General features: G+C 31.5%; 1 protein-coding gene across 2 annotated transcripts; it reads left to right on the top strand.

The window, feature by feature from the left end:
* Positions 1-17,196: 17,196 nt before the first annotated feature.
* LOC126706030 (uncharacterized) lies at positions 17,197-20,494 on the top strand. Of its 2 annotated transcripts, XM_050405293.1 has the most exons (4): positions 17,197-17,617; positions 18,067-18,382; positions 18,855-19,093; positions 19,682-20,494. In XM_050405293.1, exons 3-4 carry the CDS (start codon positions 18,857-18,859, stop codon positions 20,327-20,329), a joined length of 885 nt encoding a protein of 294 aa, XP_050261250.1. In that variant the 5' UTR covers positions 17,197-17,617; positions 18,067-18,382; positions 18,855-18,856; the 3' UTR covers positions 20,330-20,494. The 2 variants fall into 2 exon arrangements, with proteins under 2 accessions (XP_050261250.1, XP_050261249.1); XM_050405292.1 differs by lacking the exon at positions 18,067-18,382 and having other exon boundaries at positions 17,200-17,617.
* The last annotated feature ends 2,867 nt before the right edge of the window (positions 20,495-23,361 follow it).

Raw genomic sequence — 23,361 nt, 5'->3', positions numbered from 1 at the left:
AATTGGGGGAACTTAAAACCCATAGATACACCTTCTAAATCAGGAATCTAATCAATGAGCATGTATTCTCATAAAATTTCTACAGCTTCTAAAGTTAAAGCTGTGGATTGTGGATGTTTGTAACCTTTTGTCAGAATTATAGAATTGAATCTTTCCTACACCATAATAAGGGATTTACCTTTCAAAAAAAATAATAATAATAAGGGATTTAAGAAATAAAAGAGGGCTACAAATCTTAGCATTAGTTATTGGAGCTGACTTCTGACCCAACATTATTTTTAGATACAAATAAAATGAAGCAACAATTCTTTCCCATACCTTTTAAAGCAGCCTTCCCACCATTTTTCAAAGAGGGGTAGCTTATAGCTTGTTCTTTGGCTTATTCTTTTAAGGAAGTTCATGTACAGATTCTTAAAACATCTCTCTCTCTCTCTCTCTCTCTCTCTCTCTCTCTCTCTCTCTCTCTCTCTATATATATATATATATATATATTCTATATTTTTCTCAACACATACCAAATTTCATATCAATTGAATATTATTTACTATTTGATCCATAGAAAATAATATTTTATGCATAATTTTATGATACAAAAACTTAAATTTTAAGTGTTTTGTGGATGAGATGGTTATTAATATTTGATTATCTTAAAAATTTGCAAGCGTGGATGTATGAGAAGAAATTTTAATCAAATGGTAAATTTTGTAAAAATTTGTATTAAAAAAATTAAGTAATATAATAATGCTTAAAGTTACACAAATCCATCCCAAATACAAACTTATCACAATTATAAACCTTTAAGCCCTTTCATAGGACAAAGAAATACGTGCATATTGAGTTGGATATAATAAAAGCATGCAAATAAATAGTGATACAAGATTACACTATTTTATTGTACCTTTTGACATTTAGATGGAAAATAAAATACTAATTTTAAGAGTCATATTTTTATGTATTTGCATATCCGAAATCAAAACACTTTATATGTAATTGTGTCAGTGTGTTCAAGAAGATCTTGGTTGAGTAAACAAATGTCATTATTGAAGACACAAAATTGTTCAAGAAAAGCTAAATCTGCAAGTCTCGATACCTGTTGATCTATCGAGAATAAATGAATCTTCGGGAAAACTAGATCAACACCTTTTGATTTATCAAGCTTTAGAAAAATTGAACATTAAATTATGTTTTCAACCCATAATGACTTGACTTTCTAGGAATTCATGCACTGGGATTCAAGAACATATAAAAGACATATTTTATAATTGTCATCTTAAAACAGAGAGATACACACATAATTAGAGTTGTTGCGACATTTGTGCACCTAGAGATTTGTATCATGTTACAACAAGTTCATCCAAGCATAGATCGAAGAACTTTACAGAGTTACAATAATCAAAAGGGTTACTTGGATTGTAACATTGTGGCAACCCGAAAGCTCTTCTAAAATTCCACAGAAACCCCAACTCCCATCACCACTTTTAATATCCTTTACTCTGTGTGTGTGAGTGACAGATTAATACGGTTGAGTCACTTTTGTCAAATAGGTTTATTTGACAAAGTGTGGTATCACTTTCTTTTATTATCATTATTTTTAATACGGTAGTTATAATGAAATAGAGATAGAAAGGATTTAAACTCTAAATATTTTTATTAAAAATATAATGAAAAACCAGTTGTGCTACAAATTAAGGACTTGGATTGGCATAAGATATTTAAAAATGCAGAAAATCTAATATGGATGTCTCACATTAACTGCTATATCAAACTTTTTAAAATCCTTTCACTCCCTCAAAAATTTTAAATTTCATCTTTGAAATGGTCAGTAGACATCGAAAAAGTTAACTGAAAAGTGAAAATGGTTCGTACTATAAAAAATAAGTGCTAGTTTGACATGAAAACGTTATCTGCTGATGCGTAGTGAGACTTCCACAGTAGAGCTTTTCTAAATTATTGTCCAAAATTTAACTCAAAAGAACTACAATTGCCCAGTACTGGTACCTGTGCTTGTTTCTCCTGAACAGGTAATTGACTTATTGTCTATTCTTTATTTGCAGTTCTTCTTTTTTTGAAGAATTCTTTATTTGCACTTGAATACAACACAACAACCTCATATCACCATCATATTTGGTACAAAAAAAATAACCCATCTAACACATGGATACTCTCCTTGTCCAGAATTATTAAATTTTCCTCTGAAACAAAGAGATTCTCTAGGACAATTGCAATCAAGCTTAAGATTCTTGTCTGTTCCTTTCTTCAATTTTCTAAAATACAAACTTGTTCTAGCTAAAGTTTCCTCCATGTGATTAGGCACACACACCTACTTTTCCAAATCATTTAGTTATACCAAAGTGCTTATGTGTGTAAATTAAAAACAAAGCAATCAAATATGCTGGTGCCATGAGGGACAGCTTGCGCGTTTGCAAAATTTGTGGACACAACTCTTATGCTATAGCTTTTGCTATAATTCCAATTTGACTTATTATGAATGGTCGGAAAGAGAGAAAAATAAATAAATATATAAAGTGACAGTCCATATGAATGTGATAAACAGTCACTCACAGTTTATTACATTAAAATTGTGAACACAAAAATTATAGTCTTAAAAGATCTCATCAAACTGTAATGCACTCTCGTTCCTCAGCCCAAAATAAAGTAAAATAAAACACAACAATAGAAATAGAATAAAAGGTCAAGGCCAAGCTTAAAAAAAAAAAAAAAAAAAATTAGAATGATGCTATTTGCTTTCCAACATATACATCCACTTTCTATCAAAATGACAAATGAAAACTTAAAATAGTAATTAAAAATGTTGACAACAATAATTGAAGCGCCAAAACAAATGAGGAAGATAAATGAGAATAAAAAAAAGAGAACCCCAGTCCAGCGTGGGGGGTGAGGATATTGTTGTAAAACGAGGATGAGTATTGGATCCAGAGAAGATAAGCTTTAGACCCAAAAATAGAGAGATTCCTTTGGCTCTTTATAAACCCAATCTTCTAATAATTTATTACTTTGTTTAACATTTGTTTATATTCATTGGTTGGGAAGTCACACTCCGAATCTGATGCATTGAATGTGGGAATTGAACGAGAGCCAATGGATTTTTTTTTTTTTTTTTTCAATTTTTAAGAATGATGATTATTAAAATCTTTTTTTCACTAGTGACCCTTTTATTTTTTTTATTTATTTGTTTGTTTCAATTAGTGGGTTTTTTTTTTTTTTTTTTAATTTTTGTGAATATGATTGGTAGTACTATATGTTAAGGGGATGAGGCATCATTGTTTGACCAACCCCAGCATACAAAAATGTAAATCTAATAACTTCAATCAGCTCAAAACTTGTACCATGATTGAGTCTCTTGGAGATTACTTTGTTTTTTGGAGTCAACAATGATACTTACACAATCATATTCATGTTGGTTTATGTGACCTAACTCGGTGCATTGTTCTTATAAACTTCGGGAATATGTTCTAAAAATTTTGTACTTGACAGAAAGCATATATAATGTGTTAAATTAATTAAATATTACGTATGTAATTATCTCCTAATTTTCATGGATCTAAACAGCCAAAAGGTTGATAGTTTGGTAACATTGCCATAGCGAGCATGCTAGTTAAAATTTCAGCTGCTGTGATTCTGTGAATCCTTTTCAATTGAACTTATGATCGTATTTAAGTTATTCTTGATATATTGATGCCAAAATTATAAACAACCCAAGAAGAACTAAGCTACTAGAGTGAAGTAAAACTACAATGGCTCTTCTCAAAACAAAAAAAAAAAAAAAAAAAAAAGAGTAAAACCAAAATGACTGATTTAAGACTTGTTGATCTAAATCTTTTGTTTGATGAGATTTTTGTTTTAAAGGATGACTTAAGATTCATGAAAAAAAAAATACAAACCTTGTATTACCTACTAAAATATATGTTCTCGTGCCAATAATTGATCTTAAACATAAGATCTATAAAAATTAATAGTAATCAAGCTTTGCTCGAGAAGTAGGAATGGAATGGCAACGGATTTGGGTTGGAAAAAAAATAAGACAAAATTTTCCCAACCCCTAATTTATACAAATAAATCTAACTAACCCTATCTCAAGCTCATATAATATTTATATTTACACTCGTGCCAAAACACCCTTGTTTATCTTATCATGAGTTAGGTCAAACAGATTAGATCAAGTCAAGTTAATCTAAAATTGAAGATATGAAATACCATCTAACAATATTTATGCATTATTAAGCACTTTACACTAAATTAAGTAACATTTTAAGAGTTGGGTCCTTTTAGATATATATCACTGTCAGTTTCTTTAAGACATTTTCTTTTCTCTCCGTGTGTGTGTTAAATACTTAGTATTCCAAAAAAAAAAAAAAAAGTAACATTTTAAGAGAGAAATACGCATACTTGCTTTTAATAGAAACCCTACTTTTTGTGGAAAAGAAAAGAAACTAAAAATAGAGGTATTTTAATATTTTAAATTAATAATTAGTTTAGGTTACAATGACTATAGCCCTCAAATCCTTCCAAAAACCCTATAGAGTTTGAAAATGTGAACCCAAATCCACCCCAAACCTATTAAAAAACTTTTTACTATTAGGGTCTGGTTGGGGAAAAACTCACAAACCTAACCCATCACCATTGCTATACAAAAGTTCATGTTGAGCTAATCCTATATTTCGTTTGAGCTTATGCTCCAGATGCCAACTGATATGAAACTTGACTCAGCAAGGCTTATTTAGGTATAGAAGCTCAACTTCGAGCTCCAAAATAACTCACTTATTAATTGATTATTAAGTTTTTTTTTTTAAAAAATAATGGTTAATTACATAAAAATATATTTATAATTTTCAGAAGAAATCTATTAAAAGTTGAACTATATTTACATCCTCTAAGTTTGAGGTTACTTTTAAATTGGCCCATCAACTTCAATACTTACAATTTACATCATCCGTTGGAATGATTTTAACTAAGGTTAATGGAATGGACACATTGATATTGGTGTAAGTGTATAACACTTAATAGTGTAAATTACAAATTTTCAAATTTAAGTGACAGATTTACAAGCAATTTCAAACATAAAGGGTGTAAATGATATTTTGTAGAAAATTTATAAATAAACTGTGTATTCTTCAGTTGGGTAAATTACACAAACCTCCCTTAAGGTTTGGGAGAATGATACTTCACTCCAATCCTTAAGAAAAATAACACTCCTCTCTTTTGAGGATTGATGAAATCGACACATAAGCCCTTCTCCATTGATAGCAGTAACAAAATATATCAAAATTTGAAAAGATCCTCTTGACTAAACCTTAAACATGATTTGGTGACAAGAAACAATATTTTTTTAAAAAAAAATTATACTAACTATGATTAAAGTTTGGTGAAGGAAACTTTTTCAAAATTTAGAATATTCAAAGCTATTATTAACAAAATGAGTAATGCGTTGATTTCATTAAATCTCAAGAGAATATAGCAACATTTCCCTTAAGGTTTTGGGCAGAACATCATTCTCCTAAACTTCAAGAAACATTTGTATAATTTATCTTTTTATTATAAATTATGCTACTACCAAACTGCTTATGAACCTTTGAAAACCCAAAAACCCAAATAGTATAAATTCAATTTTATATTAATTAGATTTTATTTTGACATGAATCATTTTTTAAAGAACTTTGAGAAGGATATTCTAACTCAATTAAATAATTCTATGAATGTGATTGAAATATGTAGTGGATTAATTCAATGAATGTGAATATCAAAACCCTTGTAACATAATTGATACTTTTTGATGTTTTTAACGAAAGTATCTAAGGTTCAAATTCCTCTCCTTCAAAAATTCTCATATTCTTATTTTGGTTATGAGTCGAGCTACCAAGTTGGATTCAATTTTGTTAGGTTTGATCATCATCAAGTTGGTATTATTTTAATGAAGTGAAATTCAGGAATTCTTAAGAAAAGCAAAGGTGGTGTATCAGAGTCCAAAATTGCTGACTCTACCAGATAAAAAGAAGTATTCAATCTAGTGATTTGCTTTAATTAGAAGTGATGTGCCTTTTCATTCTAAAATGTAAAAACAATGAAAAAATTCACCCTTAACCTGACACGCTTATTATTCTCCAAAAAAAAAAAAAACCCTGACACGCTTATAAGAATCTAATCTAGGGCCAATTGCTTAAGTATTTAATTAACAACCTTTAAGTGATGGCCTTTAAAAATCCCAAAACAAAAACTCCTCAAGTCAAATCACAAAGTGACCATTAGATCTTCTCCACTTCTGATAAATAAAAACACGATAAGAGTACTAAAAACAACTTTCATGGTTGGGTGAGTAACACGTGTCACAAGGACAATCTTCAAACCCCACAAGACACCTAGCATCTTGATTGAAACATTTTCAACTTTTATTAGGTCAAATCTTATCAAGAACTTATGAGGATGTGACCCTTTTTCTAGACAAAAAACAAAATAAAAGGGAGAGGGAGGGGCAGTGCTTACCTTCCCTGAATCTATGGATCATGACTGAACTTGATGTGGAAACAATTGGTTCACATTCAAGCTTAGGTATACGATAGGGACCAATTATATTGGTGGGTTTATTATGGTGGGGTCTATTAAAGGATGCCATTTAAGTACGATGAGATTGTAAAAAGCAAGAAAAGACATTTGAGAATGAAATCTAGTTTATAATATTGAAAAGGAATTTACTCATGTGTGGCTTAAGGTATGTGTGGCTTAAGGTATATATTTATAATCAACTTTAGGAAATATTTTATAAAAAAAGAAAAAGTAATTTATTGTTTTGACAATTTTTTCAATTTTTCATAAAATTTTTCTCAAAATGGATAGTTAACTGAATCCTTTAAAAAATATAGAAAATTTGATAATTATAGTTACAAAGATAATATCTGCAAGGATGGCTTTTATTATTCAATTTGTGTACAGTTTGTAAACTTTAGAATGAACAAATTGACACATTCAAAGATACAATCATACAATAGTTTCATTCTTAATAAAAATCATACTATATTGTCTCTTTCTTTTTTTGTTTTTTTTCAAAGAAAGAAAAAAATTTTAAATATGTTTTTCAAATGATGTCTTAACAATGTAAATTTGGATTATTAATATGTTGTGTGGAAGTGCACCTAATCTAAGATCAGTTCTATACCAAATATTTTTTTTTTTTGAACTATATAATTAGAGCAAGAAATTTAATTATTACCTATGCTTAGATTATTAATATGTTGTGTGGATGTGCAACTAATCTAAGATCAGTACCCACTAAACCAGCAGATTTGACTTGTTCGAATTTGAGATTCAACCAATCCACTCAATGCCACAGTTGATGACAGTCGCCTTTTTCAAAATCCAATGGATTTGCTTAATTCTACAATCGAAGACAGTCGCCTCCTTCAAAATTCAACAGCTTCCGAGTCAAGTGATGGGTCCTTGCAAGAAAAAATGAATCCAACTAATCTGACCAATCTCCACCGTTAGACATCGTTTTCTCCTCCGATATGAGGGTTACTTTGTTGGTCTCCGTGAGATTTCAATCAAATATAACCAAATCTCAATAGATCTTGCAGAATTTGCTTTCACCAACTCTAAACGACAACCAATTACCACTTATTGAGACCCTAGCCGTCCGAATTGACATTCCTTCCTAGTCGACGATGGGTTTCTTTCTTCACCACCCAAAGTGATCAAGTCGAGTTTGATTTGAGCACAAACCCTACTTTAATTGACCCGTGGACACCCTTAAAAAATAGTACAAATGTGACTAGTTCTTTCATGCCAAGCTCGATGAATGATATCATACTCAAGTATCAGAATTGACAATTTAAAATTTTTTATCATGTAATTATAAATTTCTAAAATTTGTAGGGCAAAAACCAAACTAAATTTCAGGGAAAAAAAAGAAAGAAAAGCTTATGGACATTTGTGGTTAGTGGAGGGCGAATTTCACTTTTAAACTTTAATCTTGAACCTAATATGTTTATTAGGTAGTGTTATATTAAACTCTACTAAGGGTGCATTTGGATAAGTCTTTGCAAAACAATGTTTTGGGTTTAAAATAAGCTTTTGTAAAATGGTCATGAGAAGTTGCTTTTACGAAATAGAGTTTTTGATTTTAAAAAAATGTGTTTAGGCTCCCAAAATGCCTAACCAATCCAACCCTTAAGTATATTTTCAATAAAAATCAAGGATTATTGCTTGAGCTACTTGAATACTTTCATGATTTTGCTGGAAAATTGACAATCACTGCGATGATTGAATTCTTAGTTTACAGAAATTCTGCTAAAGAATCCTTTTCAAGTATATGGTAGTGTCCCCATACAAGTATCATGTTGTATCTATCTTCATGTATGCACATTTGCAAAATGCAAAGCATTAGACGTACAAACAAATGGGAGTCATGGATCTTAATCACATTCTCCAAAAACTCATTATATATATAAAATAAGTGTCTGATAAATGTGATTAAGATTAAGTTTTTTATTATATTTAACTTTTTTTTTTTTTTTTTTGGGGCAATCGCATATAAGTCAGTTAAATAAGTATTTATTTATATATTTGTATTGCTTTTTAGTGGTATAAGGTCCAATAAATTTATCCTTAGAGAAAGCGCGATGATAACGGTTATCAAGAAACCATGATCAAAATATGAAATTGGGATGGATGAGGTTAAGAGAATCTTGTTATGGAGAGTGGACTAGGATGATGACTGATGGGAATTGTTGGTTAAAGACAAGGAGAAGTAATAAAATGTTAAAAGAGTGTGGAGTCGTGTGGGGCACTCTCTTACGGCTTGTGTCTTGGTTAGGCTACAACGCGTGCTTACTGCTTATTCCTATCCAATCATACAAACCATACAGAGTTTTAGAACTGCTTCAAGATTCCGTTCCTTCTTTTGTCCTTTACTTTTTCTTCAAAATTATTAATAATACCCACTTGACTATAGGATTGTGCAATTGTAGCCTCTATAGACTTTTTAATTTTGGTAAGTGCTCTTCTTCCAAAAGCATTTAGCTTGAATGTCCTAAAGGGCAATTATTAATGTTGAATTTTTACGTTGATGGTATGAAGTTCAAACTTTCTCTATATAAAAAAAATGAATTCGTGTCTTAAATTGATAATAAAGAGCAATTATTATAGAGTAGTCGCCATAAGTTGGAATTCTATCTATCGTATTAATTTTTAAAAATGTTGAATTTACAATATAATCAAGCCACTTTTCTAGAAAATTGAGTCACTTTCAAAAAAAAAAAATCAATGTTTTATTAATCTTTGCTACTTTTGTTACTTTCCAATGTAAGTGGAATCCGTTTTATTTTCTTTAATGATTGTCCTAAGAACACTAGTTAACATACTCCTTTGATAAATTGCTATGTTATTTGATTATTATTTTGTTCTTTAATAAAATAACTAACATAATCTAAGGGTAATGGTTTTGACATACAAGCAAACGTGTTTGCTTGCTTGAATTGATATTGGAGAAAGTTCAAGAAAAGTAACCATATTAGATTTCATAATAGCTTTCTGCAATTAGGATTAACAAATGGTATAAAGAACGTAGATATTATTTGGAGTCTTTGATCATGATTGAGTTTAAGTGTTAAGATGCTCCATACTAATTTCATTTGTTTCTTATAGGCATGAAGGGGGTAAATTTATTAAGAGAGAAACCTTACCAAGGATATCGGATTCAGATAAGGTGTAATACCCTAGGTATTGCACTTGATGCAATAGCATTGTATTGTTGAGATTGAGAGTTGAAAAAAACAACTTTTTATTTCAACCATTAAATAAAATAAAATAAAAATTAGTTAAAAAGTGGGTGTCGTAAAAAAATTTGTGAGAGAAGAAATTGGTAATTGCATATTGCAATTGCACCAAATCTCAATCCAAGGATATCAACCCAATAAAGTTTGAGGTGAGCTAGTCCAACCAATTCAAACCTACAATAATTAAACAACCTACTTTGAGGCTTTGATCGACCGTTTCGAAGCAACTTCAATAAATTTATGGAAGCCATACACGCATTTGGAAAATAATATAGTCTTTTTTATATATATAACTTAGTTCGTCAATTTAAGTATTTCCTTATATTTGTAAATAATTTTTTGAAATTTGCAGTTTTGAAAATAAATCTAAATTATCAATATTTTTCCGTATTTTTTTGTTTTTTTTTCTAGTCAAATTTATCAAGATATTCAATTAATTTTCCTTTTTGTTCTCTTCTCTTAAGTTTCCATATCCATATTTTCTAGTAGCCATCTATACTTAAAAATATTTATAGACAAAAAGGAACATTATCTATAATATAAATAATAATATGATAGAATAAAATAAATATTAAAGTGTAGACCAATAAAACATGATTTATCAATGATACTATTACAACTTCACTACCCAGCTTGAACCACATCCTAAGCAGACAAAACTAGATTCAACCACCCCCCCCCCCCTCTCTCTCTGTAAAAAAATTCTCAATCCTAACTGCTTTGGGCATCCCCAAGTTTCTCTCAACTTAAAAAATAATAATAATAATAAAAAAAAAAAAAAAAAAAACCACATCACATTGATGTCGTAGTATATCAAGAGGGAGTTGTTTGGCGCTTTATTGATTTTATGGGTATCTGGAAACTTTGAAGAGAAGATTTGCTCTTTTACAGTAGCTTAGATTTTGAAGACATTAAATTTCTTTGTGGTAGTTTTTATTTTATTTATTTTATTAGTCTACTTTTACGATGTAATCGTACTGTTCTAGTTTTAGCTAGTGTTGCAAAAGAGAATGAGGGGGTCACTATTTGGTCAAGAGAATGTTCCTCTTTTCTCTTCTCCATTGTATAACTTGATTCTCTATAAATAAAGTCTACTATCGTTTTCTCTCAAAAAAAAAAAAAACTTCACTTAGCAATAAAATCACACCTAACCATAACATTCACAAGCAAAAATATATTTAGTTATAATCAAATTAATAATAGAATCTTTCACATCAATTGTATATATAAAGAATAATGCATAAAAAATAAAAATTATATATCTTAAATGTGGTCCTTGAGAATAATAAGTTTTGGGGTAAGAGAGGAAAATAGTAGGTTGAAAATTTTTGGTTGTTAAGAGATACTTTATAAAAGATATGCTTGATGGGAAGATGGAAAGACTTTTGAGAGAGAGGGGGAGAGAGTATATGTTTTTGGGCAAAAATTGGGTCTAGTATTCTAATGCATTGGACTTGTCACGATGGTGACACATGTTTAATTTTAGCCATGTGTCATTGCCCTTCTTTCACTTACGATCTTAGGCAATTGATCTTAGGAATTTGCCTAAGTCAAGAATCCAATTATAAATTAAGAAATTTTAAATAAAGAAGTTTATTGTTGAAGAATTTTTTATTGACAATAAATTTCATGATAAAGACACAAAAAAAAATGAACATACTTCTTCGTTATTTTTAGGAATGACAATGGATTGGATCTAACCTAACCCTATTAAAATGGGTTCAAATATTTTTAAACTACTATGGATTGACTTTGGATTCAAATTTTTAAACTTGATAGGGTTTATGTAGCGTTTGAATTTTACACCTCTTCTCGACTGATTAGGCATTACTCTTATTAAAATACTATTATTATGAATTTTATTTAAAAATAAAAACTAGGGATTTTATATCAAAGTAAATGTGCATTACTTTTTCTCTAAAATAATGTATAGAAAATTTATTTGTATCACGGTTTTCTCTTCTTCATAAGCAAAATTGTCTACTAAAACTTAAAATTTCATCTTTAATAGTCGTTCTTTCTTCAAATTATTTGTATCCTAGCTCTAGCTTTTAATATTTGTTAAAATTTGATCTTGTTCAACTTCTCTGATAATAAGAGTATTTTTGAAAATTGAAATTTTCTCTGCATCCAAATTTTGATCTTCCTGAAATTATCGTCACAATACTCTTTAGGTAAATTCTTTTAATCTATGACCATAACTTGTATAAAAGAATATTTCATCATAATCACGGGGGAACAAAAAATTAATCATCAATTTTTTTCATTCTTGGCCGTGTAGAAATTTTAGGTTTACCTCTTTGCATGATAAAATAGTGTTATATCATTCCACCAATCTACTGAACCACGCTCAAGCTTGGTTGATATAAGTTGCACCTTGAAATCTTTTTGTAATATATACATAAGAAAAATAATCTTCAAGATCCAAGATCCAATCTATGAAGCCTTTTTTGTATGATATACCCCATTAATGTATAGAACATCATTAAAATTAAGAACGTGTCGGCTGATAGGTCAACCACAAGCACAGTCTCTAGAACGATTATCCCCATTGTTTTCACTATCTTGTTTATATTGGATATACATGTGTGAATGAAGTCTCACATTAAATAATAATGAGAAGAATAAGTAATTAATATAACATAATTGAGCATATACCATAAGGCTTAGGTTTTTGGGTTAAAGTGTGTCTTTATATGTTATATTAATTACTCAAGGAAACTCCCCAAGATGTTTATATCCCCAACAAGTGGTATCAAAATCCATGGTGTAGTAGGGCAAAGGTGGCAAGTTTATCGGGATTCCTTTCGCAATTGAAGCGAGAACGGGGTATAGGTACTTGAAACCCTTTCGCAAATGGAGCAGGGCGGATCCCTTTCGCAATTAGAGCGGGAATGGTATATTGCACCAAGCAAACTCATAAAGCTCACACAAACGATCTTGGAAAAGGCCCAACAAATGAGTATTATTGCCAATAGTACTAGACAATGGTGTAGTGTGAGGTTCCCATGGAGGACAAAAGTCGTGTGAGATTGACACGTGGAAGCCCATGGATGATGCACTAGTAAAGGGAAATGCTCATTAGGCAAAGAGAAGCAAGTAGGACTTGTTCATGACCCACAAAGAGGTATTGAAATCCACAAAGAGGCAAAGACTCACACGTGAGAGGGAGATTATTGGGTATACACGTGTGAATGAAGTCTCACATAGAATAATGATGAGAAGAATGAATATTTAATATAACATAATTGAGTACATACTCATTAAACTTAAGCCTTTTGGATTAAAGTGTATCTCAATATGTTATATTGATTATTCAAGAAAGCTTCCTAAAGTGTTTATCTCCCCAACAATTTAGTATTCAAACTAAATCGATAGACATGCCGCCCTGAGGCCTACACCCACAATTATCGTCAATAGGGTGGTTACTTTCATCATAAATTTTTGCCATATCATGATACTAATTAGCTCTAATAACATCTATGCAAAACATGAAATATGAAAGGGCTAATCGACATTTAAAGGCTTCAAAAAAACTTATTTTCGAAGTAAATAGATGAATAGATTCTAATGGATACAAATCAAATAACAATAACACTCTATTATGAGTAGTGTGGGGCCAGAGGATTTGTGACCCTGGCCCACTTTACATTGGGGCCCAAGACCCGAGCCGAAGAGGGATATAACCGAGGACCTACAGTGAAAGTCCAAATAGCCTTGAGACATGGCCGAGGATGACTCTATCCTCGGCATCCCCGAGGCACTCCTAAAAGAAAGGGTAAGAATGGCATAGGAACAGTTTTGGGAAGAGCCGAACACATCCGCGTTGATAGATAAAGGAGCCTTGGACAATATGGCGACAAAGGACAAAGGAAAAGCTACCATTACTGCAATTAAATACTTTGCGCCAGACAGAGTAATGTTTTTCAGTTTTTACAACCACTCCCAACCACTTTGGGTATGGGCTAATGGGACAAGTATAAGCCCTAGAAAGTTGAACCTACACGTGGACGTTGGAGGAGGGGTAAATGCTAATATAAAAGGAGAAGTAAGCAGTCCAGAAAGGAGGCTGGGAAAAAAGGCCAAGAACCAGAGCCTCCCAGGCCGTATCGAGGAGAAAGATTCCTCGAGCGAACATGGTTTAATTCTGTATGAACATCATGACTAACCACCGTTCGATGACCAAAGCCTAGCCTTTCAAGCCCACGCTCTACAAATTTTATTGTTTAGGCCTTTTAACGTACGAACCCAACATCATTTTGGGATCGTTACAAATTGAGTCCTTACAAGTAGTAAACCCCTAAAAACACCTAAAAAATTAAGAAAATATAATCTTAAATCCTAACATTATGAAAATAAAACGAAGTTTAAAAAAAATGATAAAAATAAAGCATATAAAAAAGTATATTCTATCGTACATGACACAGATAGCATATTACAAATGGTTTTTAAGTATAGTTAATGCAATTGTCAAGAGTTTTGTAACTTCATTAACACTTTTTGATATTTTTAATGAAAATATTTAGTATTTATAAATATAAATAATAATAATAAAAAGGTAAAGTAAGATTAGACATATACAATTATACGAACCAATTTATCAGTGAAACGTGCAGAGTGAGTTGAAAAAAAAAAAAAAAAAAAGGGGAGTTACGAAGTTGATGTGAAAAGGACTAGATTCTCAATGTACACAAATATATAATTGAAAAAAGACAACTTGTTTGTGAAGGTACTTGAACTAGCCAGTAGAGCAAAATCACATAGGAAATGACAACCACATCTCCAAGAAAAATGGAAAAAATAAAAATAAAAAAGAAGAAATAATATTCTTTTCCTCCCAAATCGGCAAATCCTCTCCCCCACATAACTAAGCTAGCTATAGCTTTTTACATGCGCGCCCACAAAATGTATAGATTTTTTTTTTCGGGTGGAGGGTCCTATGGTTTATATGCCATGTGGACCTTTCACATGGCCAGCCCAGTCTGTCTTTATTTTATAGCCGTCTCAATCTTATTATTAATTACTTCTAATTATTTATTATTCATATTTTAATGTTTTTATTTTTTTATGAATATATGCATATTTCAATGTAAGTTAGGAAATCATTTGTATGATTTAATCTCATGTAATAAATGCTTATTTGTTTAGTACTAAGACGGTGGATTCAGCAAGCAAAGATTGATGATGATTCACAGTCCAACATGTCATTATTTTGTTATACGCAATCGTGCCAATAAAAAATATAAATTGAAAATAAATAAACAATGCAAGACTAAGTACATATTCCATATGATGGAAATGAAATAAAAAAAAATATAGAAAAAAGTACATAATTCACATAGAAATTTTTTTTAAAAAAATAATCTTGCTAGGTTGTGGCAAATCCTCAAAGACACATCCCACAAGTTTGGGCTTTTTAAAAAAAAAAAAAAATTTAAGCTAATATTTCTTAAACCATCAACACTTTTTTTTTAATCATATAATAAGTCGCTTGCTCTAATCCTTGCCTCATGAAATTAAATGGGCAAAAATCTAATTCATAATATTGACAATTTAAAAAAAAAAAAAAAAAAAAAAAGAGATAATCTTACATAGATTAGAAAGTACATGAATGTTCCTTGGCATATCTTCAATTAGTTTCTGCACAAGAATCTAGTTAATTATGAACCCTAGTTATGTAACCCAAATTCAACCTAGCAATGCATATATATTCGCATGCTGTTCTGGTGTGAGTGTGTGTGTGTGTGAATAGGTGTGCGGTTTTGTAGGTTTATCTTGAGCTAGTAATGGGGTACACATGACCCAAACCCATGTTACCTTAAGCTTTAGAGGAGACAATAAACAAGTAAAAGACAAGGTAAGGCATGCTCATATAGAATATAATGTTGAAAGAAAAGTCATATAGTACTATTTTAATGGTGTGAAGCATGTGGATGTGTGTGGTTGTGATTTCTCTGGATCAGACTTTGAATTGTTGTAAGGTTTAAGTTTTTTTTTTTTTTTTTTTTTTTTAATAATTAGTTTTGGACAGGTATGTTTTGGCTCTTTAGGCTTTTAGAGGAAAGTGATGTGTGGGAAGTTTCCCCTTCATCTCAAATCTCTCAATTGGGTTTCTTGTTATTATTAACACTTTTTATACTGTTATTAAATTTCTACACTTTAATCATATGATTATGTAATGTGGAATTTTTTTGTCTTGTGGTCTTCCTAAGATATACATATAAACAACTAGGGCATCATCACCCATTTCCCAATTTTCAAGTACATGTGGAAAATTTTAGGTGATGCTTTTTTAGTTATGGAGCAGACACAAGGAGACAAGTGTGAAAAGTTTTTCTTTTTCAATATGATACCCACAAAAAGAAAATAATTAATAGAAATAAACAATGTTATACTTAAAAAAGAACAAAAAACAAAAAAACTAGATACATGCTCAAATTGAAAAATATGATTTATGATGCCTTTTCACGCAAAAGGAAAATTTAACAATATTAACTTCCTTTTTCTCTCAAAGTTAGACATACATAGGTAATAAACTACAATAAATCTAGAAAAGCATAAATTGTAATTACGAAATGTTGGATCTTTTTTTTTTTTTTTTTTTTTTTTTTTTAAATGATGTGTGTGTGGGTTCATACTCCTTACTATAAAGGAAACCAAGCATGTAAAATTTTTTACTTTCAAATGGGAGGTAGTAAATACATAATTCAAATTCAATATCATCTACTCTATTATAGGTACAGTCCCAAAAATAAGTTTAATTATAATAACCATTATTCTATCAACAAAAATAGATTTAGACTTCATAAAATGTAACTAAGTAAGCCATGTTTGAACTACATAGTCACTATACTATTGTGGTTTGGTTGCTGATATAGCAAGACCAACAAAAATTTTACAGTTGCTAAGGGAAAAACAACAGTGGAATCCCAACACCTGAAAGTTGGGTACTCTGATAAAATCTGAATGACAACAATGGACTAAATAATAGATATGAATGTTTAGTACGGAGAGAATAATTGGATCAGAATCATTGAATTTCCTCAAAATATATAAAATAAAAATAAAATAAAAAAGAGAAAAGAAAAAAAGAAAAATGTATGGAAAAAGAGTGGTATTGTTGTAGGAAAGAAGCACCAGCTTTCCATATAATTTTCATGCATATCTTGATATCTGCAAGACTTTGTCTGGAATATCTTGTTCACTGGCCTACATTGGCTCATGTTTAGTAGTCTCATTTGTTCTTATTATATAAATTTATGGGCCCCCCTCTCCCTTCTTTCTTTGATCTTCTCCTACTGTCCAGTACAACACAAATATACAATATACAATACAATATTAACTTTATAAAATATCTCTCTCTCTCTCTCTCTCAAAATATTATACACGCCTACACACACAAGGACATTGTTAGTCCAGCTTTTTTTTTTTTTTTTTTTTCTTCTTGCTTTCCTTCATTCACAGCCTGTCAAGCCTGAATTATTAACAACCATGATTCTGATTTTGATATATATATATTTTTAGTGAAGAAGGTGCTTTGTTCTTTCTCTAAGCAAACTGAAAGACTGCAGGTATTGGCCTGCCAATAGATTTGCTGGTGTAGAGGTGTCAACGATTGGTTTTTCAGGCCTCACCATAGTTGCACTGCTTAGATTGCTCCGTCCATGTCACAAAATAAAACAGCTACTATTCATCACAGAATTGGCTAGTCATTCTTTTGGTTCTAGTTTACTGAGAAGACCAGCTTATGGGTGAAAGCAGTGGCATGAAGGAGGAACATGCTCAATGAGCCTCCTAAGAGAGTATCGCGATCAGCCCAGTTTATATCGCCGGTAACGTGAATTATACATGTTTTCATGCTTTCTTAGTTTGGGATGAATCAGGTGTTTGAAGAGCTCTGAATGACATAAAAGACAAGTCTTTTAAGTTTGGTGATAGGTCTTAATGCAAGTTCTTGCTTGTTTGTGTCCTAAGTTTTTATGTACTTGTGTATGTTATGTGATAGTAGTAGCACTTCTAAATATTAGTGTTCCTTCAATCCTTCCACTTAATAAGGCCTGGGGACTAAGATGGTGATGTTTATTGCTGTATCATGCATAGGAGGTATGCCAATAAGTTTGAAAGTGATAATGATCTTTCTATTAAATAATTAACAGTACAAAATGATGTTAAGATTGAAATGATAGTTCTTAAATAGTAAATTTGCCATGAGAACTGGAATCTCTCTATCTCATATTCTCTTTTACTGTTTATTAATTAATAATGTTTTCTTGCTTTTAAGTCTCTCTAAGAGCATCATCAGATGGTAGTTTGGCTGTTATGTGATTTGATCATGTGGATAGCAAAAAGGCCTATGGAAGAAACAGAAAGAAGTGGACACTTTTTGAGAACAATTTCTTGAGATGAAGACCACTGTTATTATGACCAGTGATGGTGGCACCAAAAGAGTGTGTGAGAGAAAGAAAGACCCACATACCATTTGTGGTATCACTGTTGCCACATCACATTTTTCTTTTTCACCCTTCTTCATTGTCTGCCAACTGTTGGATTTGGAGCTCCCTATGCAGTTTTGAACATTTCATTTTGTTCCCCCTTTGGTTAGTACTACCAAACCCAGACCCTGTTTCCACAATTTCTCTTCTGTAGCAAACTAAATAAAAGGGAACTGTTAAAAATCAAAGGAAAGCACGAGTGAATTTGAGGAATGATCAGATGGGTTGGAATTGTTTTTTTGCAATCAAATTTGACTTGGGGCAAGGTTGGAGATGACTCAACATGATCAGATTTTTCCATTAGTCCTTGGTGCTTGAATTTAGCATCAGATAGACTTGGGGTCAATCAAACCCTGTCTCCACCTTACATGTAGTAGTGACTTCCTATAAATCACACCCAACCCACTGAAATGTAGAAAGATAAGAGAGGAAAAAAAGTGGATTCAATTTCTTATTCCTTGTTCTTTAGAATGTATCATTATCTTGAAAAAATAAATTTCCAAAATTTTTGTTGTGTTTCAAAATGTATGTTGATGTATTTCATAATTAGAAACAAATTGATAGTTATATATTTCAGACATGGGGACTAGACTTGAATACGCCGTCAATCTCTTAGCAACCTCACCAAACAGCAACAGCTTTACTGTGCATTGTGTGGATGACTGGGAGCATTTCAAGAATAGAGGACTGAAGGGGAACTGCTATACAACTGTAGTGGACAGCTCTGAGGACTCCATGGACAGGAAGCTAGAAAAGCACAACTTAGAATCCATCAAAAAGACAATGCAGATGCATGAAGATGTCTTCAAAAACCAGGTACTATGAATCTTTTATTAGCTAGTAAACCTTTCACTTTTTTAAGAAAACTCAGATGCCATTAATTTGTATTGCAAATTCTACATTCACTCATATGAATCTACATAAACTGATAGTCATGGGGCTACAGATATGTATGAAGATTTTTTGGTGTCAAATTCTGTAAATTTGTGAAATGAATAATAGAGGCCTCCCCTTTCAGGCTTCCACATATATTCCATCAATAAACAAATTGCTAAATACTGACTTAATGGTTTACTGACATCACAATCAACACTTTCAAGTATTTCATCCAACTTTATCAATACCTATGTTAAACCTAACTCTTGTTTCCTGCTAAACTACCAGAAACACATTATTGATGTTGTCAATTATTCTAAGAGCCCCACCATCCACCTCTTTATAAAGTATTGATAATGTTTCCATAAATAACTATTTCTATACACCATGACACTGACTTGGCTCCTTAAAAATCCTGACCCTTTCAAGCTTCCTATTAGTCCGTTGTTCATCACTTAAAAACGTAGTAGTTGCAAGAATTTGTCATTGGTGCTATTTAGCTTAGTAATAACAAACTGAAAGTTGCAGGTGAAGGAACTGCACAGACTCTACAAAGTGCAGAAGATACTAATGGGTGAGCTGAAAAAAGAACTTAAACAAAACAGATATTGGAGTTCCATGACTAGCTCAGATATAAGCCATGCTCACTTCATTAACTCCCACCATCCATCAATGCAAACCACAAGTGAATTTAATTTCCAAATTCAGAGCTTGAGAGACGATCCAAACTCAAGGGAGCGAAGTGGCAGTTGCTCTGGAGACACCATGAAAATGGCAAGGGGATTTGATCTTGAAAGGCCTGCTGCTGAGGAAGACAGGTCCACAGGAGTCAGTGCCGTTGAGGAAGACCAAGCAGGGCCAAGTTCCCAGATGCCCACCAGCAGTCATAAGATGAGCGTTGCTGGTTCTGATGAAGATAGTGAAGTAGAGCTGACATTAAGCATTGGAGGTTGCTTGAGCAAGAAGGCATCATCAAAATCCTCAAAAACTCAGTTAGGATTATGTGATTCCTCGTCCCATAAAGGAATTAGGGAGATTGATTCATCTGCCTCTTTCAAATCGGACCGAGGAGAGGATTGTAGTGACCCCAACACCCCCATGAGCAGCTCCAGTGCTACATTTAATCAGGAAACAAACCGGCCGCATTGGCTTTTCCAAGGTTTAAAGCTCAAATAGGATTTGAACATGGATTTGAACTTGATATTGTGTTTATCCTTTTGCCTGTATATGGACGATTGTATTTTACACGGTTCATGCATTGAGATATCTGAATTAGTTGTCTCCTTACTCTAATAATGGGATAATTAACACACCTATATCTGGGGTGTACATTGCTGTAAATAGCTCATTAGCCATCCTTGTCACACTACTTGTCTTGTCCTTTGGTTAATTGTGATGTTTGCATTGCATGCAACATGATAGACATTCACAGTTTAGGCAGCATTAATCCTACTTTGAAAACAAAGCAACTTTGTGATTCATGAGCAGATGAGAAAATAGTTGCAAAATTTCAATGAACAAAGATGGTATTTAACTAGGAGAACCTTCCAGTCTGAAAGACAACCAAAACAGTCACTACAAGTAAGAGGATTTTACATCAAGCAGCATAAGACTTTTAATCGAATAATCAACCAATTACTAATGCAGTACGGAATATTTAAGTACATCAAAGCTACTGATAATGAGTTGAGACTGGCTTGGTCAAAAGAGTTTAGTAAGTTCTGATGGTTATTTTGAAAGGGATCCACTGCAAGTGGGCTGAAAAAGACATATATAAGACAGCATTGAGAAATGAGAATGTTTTTTTTTTGCTTTGTTTGTGGAAATGAGAATGATTACTGTTAGATATCGCAACTAATATTACCTCAAATGTGTCACGATCCATGGGGCAGAAAGTAGTGCGGATTTAGGTAATTTAAAATTGTTGCCAAATCCTTGTCTTTGTGTGATTGCATATCGACTGGGTCTAAATCAAATAATTTGAAACAGTGAGCCCTATTTTGCTTAGGAGTAGGGACTTTACCTTTGATATATCTATCAAGGGATCAAGGGAATATGTTTTACCTTGTTTGCATTACGTGCCTTCATCACAACCACAATTCAGATAGTAGAAGCTATAAATGCCAATGTATATTTGCCTTCTACTTCTGCTGAATTTTTACTATAATTTTGTGCCTCTGACATTGTCCGTAAGGACAGCAAAGATAAGAGAATTTACGCATTATCTTCTGTTTAATTTGTTGAGAGTGTTTGTATTCGGGATGATGTGTTCAGGTTGGTTCCAATTAGCTCAACTGATAAAATATTTGATTGTTGAATAAGAAATCTAAGGTTCAATCTTTGCTTATACCAAAAACTTATTAGTGTCTTAGAGTGATGATAAAGATCTATCATTAGAAGCGGACGCCGTAGGTTGAAACTCTCTTAAAAAAAAAAAAAAAAAAAAAAAAGAATAAGAAGAATAATATATTTTTAGAAACATTTGCAACTTCTTTGGCCAATATAAGTGAAAATTGTTAGAATTATGGATAAGTGATTAAACTCACACTTTCTTGATAGCTTAAGTTTTTGGGACAATCGATAATTTAACATGGTATCAGAGCAAGAGATCCTGAGCTCGATCCTTGTCTTTACTCTACCTCCCATTTAAAATGTTAAATTCCCACTTGTTGGACCCCACAAGTGAGGGGGAGTGTTAGAATTATGGTTAAGTGATTAAACTCACAATTTTCTGATAGTTTAAACTTTTGGGACAAACAGTAATTTAACATAAACTTCTCATTTTCATGCCATGATGTATAGAAATAGAATAGAATTGTAATGTCCACATATCTATAAAGGTTTACATTCCCACTCCCATTCCCATATCTATAAAGTTTTTCCTTAAATAAGCTCAATTATGCCATGATGCATATTAGTGGACTTTGCATTCATATATCAATGGTAACTTACGTCATTCGTCAATGCCTTTCTAACTATAACTAACCAATTAGAGTTATTTTCTTCTACTTTTATTATCAAGCTATTTGCTCAAGCCCAAGTGCAAACTTCTTTTGATTCGAGTCCACTACCCTCACAACCCATTACTTCTCCTTTGTCCTCAACTAGTAAATTGCCCGTGCAATGCACGGATAATGTTGTAATAGTTTATACAATTTTTTATAAAGAATATTGTACATATATTATAACATATTTGTTATAAAACTTTGTTAGTACTAAGTTTATCATAAAAAGTAACAATTATAAATTGCAGAAACATATTCATTATAATTATTTTGTTGAAGTAATCAACAAAAAAGAATCAACTTTAGAGTAATATTGTATAATAAAAGTTGATAAAAGCATGGTAACATTCCATATTATTGATATTTATTTTGTGATATAATAAAGAGCTTTATAAAAGTTGATAAAAGCATGGTAATTCATTCCATATTATTGATATTTATTTTGTGATGTAATAAAGAGCTTTATTGCAAAATTTTGTTTTTTTTTTTGTTTCTTGAATGCTTTGTTTTTTGAAGTATGTCGACGCTTGTAAAGCATGTTAAGGGGTATGTTATCATCATCTGTTTCTTCATCTTCAACATTTGAAGTTTGGTCTATCCTTATTTGTTCAATTTGTGAGCTTTTATCATTTTCTCCTTTTGTTGCATCATTTGTGTGGATCATTAATGAAATGGCACTGGAAGATTCATGGCTGGATCTTACAAAGTTTATGCTGGCAGATTTGTTGTCGCTAAGATTTTGCATAGATATCTGCATTCATATTAAATTTGAGCACGTTATTTACATCAATATAGTGTAGAGAAAGAAATAATATAGCATATTGGCTTGTGTTTTTTTTTTCTTCCATACCTTTTTCTCATTTGAAGGTGCATCAAAAATCTTAGCAATTGTGTAATTTTCAAAACCATCCTTCAGATTGAATTCATTCAAGCGAAGTAGAAAAATGTATTTTGTTCCTAAAATTTTCTTAAGATCACGTGGGATTCCTTCTTCAATATTAATCTGATATTAGGAATTTTAATTTATATTATAATCTATAGTTTTACAATAAATTTAATAATTTAAATAAGTTGTACCTCGGTTTGTTTTTCAGCAAGGTCTTTTGCAGATTTATTTAGGATTTTCTCAGCATCTTGATCAAATATGACAAAAGTTGTCTTGTTAGTTGAATCAAAAACTTCAATTTGAATCCTGTATCTGAA

Source organism: Quercus robur, chromosome 11 (assembly GCF_932294415.1).
Source record: "Quercus robur chromosome 11, dhQueRobu3.1, whole genome shotgun sequence".
In the NCBI taxonomy this organism is placed as follows: Eukaryota; Viridiplantae; Streptophyta; class Magnoliopsida; order Fagales; family Fagaceae; genus Quercus; species Quercus robur.
Note: the sequence above shows the minus strand (reverse complement) of the source record. Positions and strands in the feature narration are given on the sequence as shown.

Coding starts and splice junctions, on each gene's coding strand:
- LOC126706030 (XM_050405293.1), top strand. CDS start 18,857: ATGGGGACTAGACTTGAATACGCCGTCAATCTCTTAGCAACCTCACCA. Junction 19,094..19,681: donor AAGATGTCTTCAAAAACCAG/GTACTATGAATC, acceptor TGAAAGTTGCAG/GTGAAGGAACTGCACAGACT.